We start from the raw sequence: 3,409 nt of genomic DNA on the forward strand, positions 1-3,409 counted from the left end.
ATGCGAAGTGTTCGTGCCCTCCCTGATGGCATCCTGGGGAAGCCGGCGATCTCCCTCAAATCCGAGGGCATTGGAGACGGAGGGGAGGAGGAGGCAGTGCCCGTCGAAGAGTGTAGGGGCGGGTCAGCGAAGGGGGCCGGGAAGCGTCACTCACCCTATCGGCGGCGGCGGAGAGAGTTGAGGCGGGCGCGGATGGACTCAGAGGACAGCTCTACAGCACGGTCGCCCATTCGCCATCGACGGAGAAGGTAATCCCTATCCCTACAGTTTGTGCAGCCTCTAGATCTAGAGGCGCTCGCCCGCCTGGCCGCTGCGACCCAGCGTCCCCGCTGTGAGCCGCCGCACTCGCCCCCCGGCCCACCCCCATGCTCGCCCCTCGGCACCGCCGCGGCGCTCAGCCTCCAGCACTGCTGCCTCGCTCGCCCTCGACACGCCTGTGTGATACTTTCTCCATGTATTCAGCCTCAGAATAGGGGAGTTCGGATTCTTGGGGAAATAAATTGACCATGTTTTGATGAGCAGCAAATCGGTAATTTAGATATTTCATCCCATGGGAGTTCTAATCCCAAGCCGCCACCAACATCGATCATGACCCAGAGACACCGTCTTCTTAGTACTCAAGGGGAAAGAGGCCTATGGGGAGGGATGTAGCTAAAAGAGAAGCTAAGAAATCAACCTCTTCCTCCCCGTCAGATTCATCTCAGTATGTTTCAAAGTTGCAGGACCTGTCGATACAAAAGATTTCAATATGGCAAGAAGAAAATGCGAAGAAAGGCTCTCGCTATTAGCAAATGGCAGCCATCGAGTCATAGAGGTACGATGAGGTGCGCCAACACAATCAGCACATGGCAGCAATTGAGGAAGAGAAACTATGGATCATGCATAACAAAGCTAACATACTACAAACACACGAGGAAGAGCGCATCCTCAGGATTGATCTGGACAAGTGTGCTCAATATCTTTACGAACTTTTTCTTGCTCCTTAGCAAAGTGTGTTGCCTTCATATCCAGGGGGTGGGAAATGGTCTTCACAAAAGCCGGCCAATTAGTGTATATACCATCAGCAAGATAATAACCCATGTCATACATGTGGCCATTAACGGTGAATGATACCGGAGCTGCTTGGCCTTTCAAATATGCGGAGAAGACGAGCGACTTTTGAAGGACATTAATGTCATTGCAGCTGCCTAGCATGCCGAAATAGGCATGCCATATCCAAAGGCCATGCCATGTGCACCGCTCCTCCGCTAAAGCAGCCTATAAATAGGGCATGGCCCACATGGCCCATCGGCCTATACAGGTCGCTCACCTTGGAACGCTGCCACCAGTCACCTGTATTTCGATCCCCAACTCAATGAACAAACAAACCTGCCACTGCTGCCACCTAGCATGGACTGCACCGCCGTCTCCTTGCTGTCGGGTGAGCTCCTCATTGATTCCTTTAGCTACGAGTGGCCATGGCCTAGAAGCATCCATTTGAGCTATCATATGCCCCATCTAGCAGCCCAAATAGCCGAATTTGACCTCGGCATGGCTGGCTACTAGGGTTCATTGCCTGTTCCCTCCACTCCATCGAGGTCCTATTCTGTCCACCCCCATCGCATGTTCCCTCCATGGCCATGGCAGGCTGCTTTGGTTGTTCCATGTGTAGAACATGGTGATAGAGGAAGGGGAGGACAAAGATGATTTTCATTTGATTGTTGATGACGATGACTTGGAGGTACTAGAGTCGTTCGACCTCGAGGATGCTGGACCCTCTCATCGTAGATGTCGTTCTGATGGTCCACCAAAGCAAATATGACAAAGGGATCACGCGGTCAAGGATACGAGGATCCGTGCTGACTACTTTGGTCCCAATCCTATTTACTCGGCGTTCTAGTTCCATCGACGATGTGTTTCTATAATCTAGTAGTCATGGATTGCTTCATGTGTTACTTTGCAATACATTGATAGACCTTATCTTTGTGTGCAGGTTTCGAATGCGCGTCCATGTGTTTGAGCGCCTTGTCAAAACGTTTGAAGGTGCAGACTCCTACTTCAAGCAAAAGGAGGATGCCATAGGCCATCTTAGATTCAGTGGTTTGCAAAAGGCAGTTGCTGCTATTCACATTCTTGCATATGGCCTACCTGTTGATGCTGTAGATGAGTATGTCTATATTGGTGAGTCAAGTGCTCGTATGGCTCTCCACCATTTTTGTCGGGCTATCATTTCTGTATTCGGGGAGTACTACCTATGTGCTCCGAATGCGGAAGATGTTGCACGACTTCTCAGAATTGGGGAGCAACGTGGATTTCTAGGAATGTTGGGAAGCATTGATTGTATGCACTAGGAGTGGCGCAATTGTCCCTCGGCATATAAAGGCATGTTCACAGGGCGTGGGAAGCATCCATCCGTGATACTTGAGGCGGTAGCTTCGCATGACCTTTGGATATGGCATGCCTATTTTGGCATGCCAGGCAGCTACAATGATATTAATGTACTTCAAAAGTCGCCCGTCTTCTCCGCATACTTGAAAGGCCAAGCAACTCCAGTATCATTCACCATTAATGGTCACACGTATGACATGGGTTATTGTCTTGTTGATGGTATATACCCCAATTGGCCGGCTTTTGTGAAGACCGTTTCCCATCCCCTAGATATGAAGGCAGCACACTTTGCTAAGGAGCAGGAAAAAGTTCGTAAAGATATTGAGCACACTTGTCCAGATCAATCCTAAGGATGCGCTCTTCCTCATGTGTTTGTAGTATGTCAACTTTGTTATGCATGATCCGCAGTTTCTCTTCCTTAATTGCTGCCATGTGCTGATTATGTTGGCGCACCTCATCATACCTCTGTGACTCAATGGCTGCCATTTGCTCATAGCGAGAGCCTTTCTTCGCATTTTCTTCTGGCCATATTGAAATCTTTTGTATCGACAGGTCCTGCAACTTTGAAACATACTGAGATGAATCTGATGGGGAGGAAGAGGCTGATTTCTTAGCTTCTCTTTTAATTGCATCCCTCCCCATAGGCCTCTTGCTCCTTGAGTACTGAGAAGACGGTGTCTCCAGGTCATGATCGATGTTGGTGGTGGTTTGGGATTAGAACTCGCGTGGGATGAAATATCTAAATTACCGATTTGCTGCTCATCAGAACATGGCCAATTTAATTCTCCAAGAATCCAAACTTCCCTGTTCTGAGGCTGAATACATGGAGAAAGTATCACACAGGTGTGTCGGGGGCGAGCGAGGCAGCATTGCTGGAGGCCGAGCGCCACGGTGGTGCCGGGGGGTGAGCACGGGGGTAGGCCGGGGGGGCAAGCGCGGTGGCTCGCAGCGAGGACGGTGGGCCGACCACGGCGAGGCCTATAGGGCCATTATGGTAGGGTCGCAGCGGCCATGGCGGGCGAGCACCTCTAGATCTAGAGGC

General features: G+C 50.7%; 1 protein-coding gene across 1 annotated transcript; it reads left to right on the forward strand.

The window, feature by feature from the left end:
• LOC136469972 (uncharacterized) lies at nt 1-2,981 on the forward strand. Its single transcript, XM_066467969.1, has 4 exons — nt 1-248; nt 1,973-2,160; nt 2,458-2,586; nt 2,920-2,981. Exons 1-4 carry the CDS (start codon nt 1-3, stop codon nt 2,979-2,981), a joined length of 627 nt encoding a protein of 208 aa, XP_066324066.1.
• The last annotated feature ends 428 nt before the right edge of the window (nt 2,982-3,409 follow it).

The sequence above is a fragment of the Miscanthus floridulus genome, chromosome 8, assembly GCF_019320115.1.
Source record: "Miscanthus floridulus cultivar M001 chromosome 8, ASM1932011v1, whole genome shotgun sequence".
Classification (NCBI taxonomy): Eukaryota; Viridiplantae; Streptophyta; class Magnoliopsida; order Poales; family Poaceae; genus Miscanthus; species Miscanthus floridulus.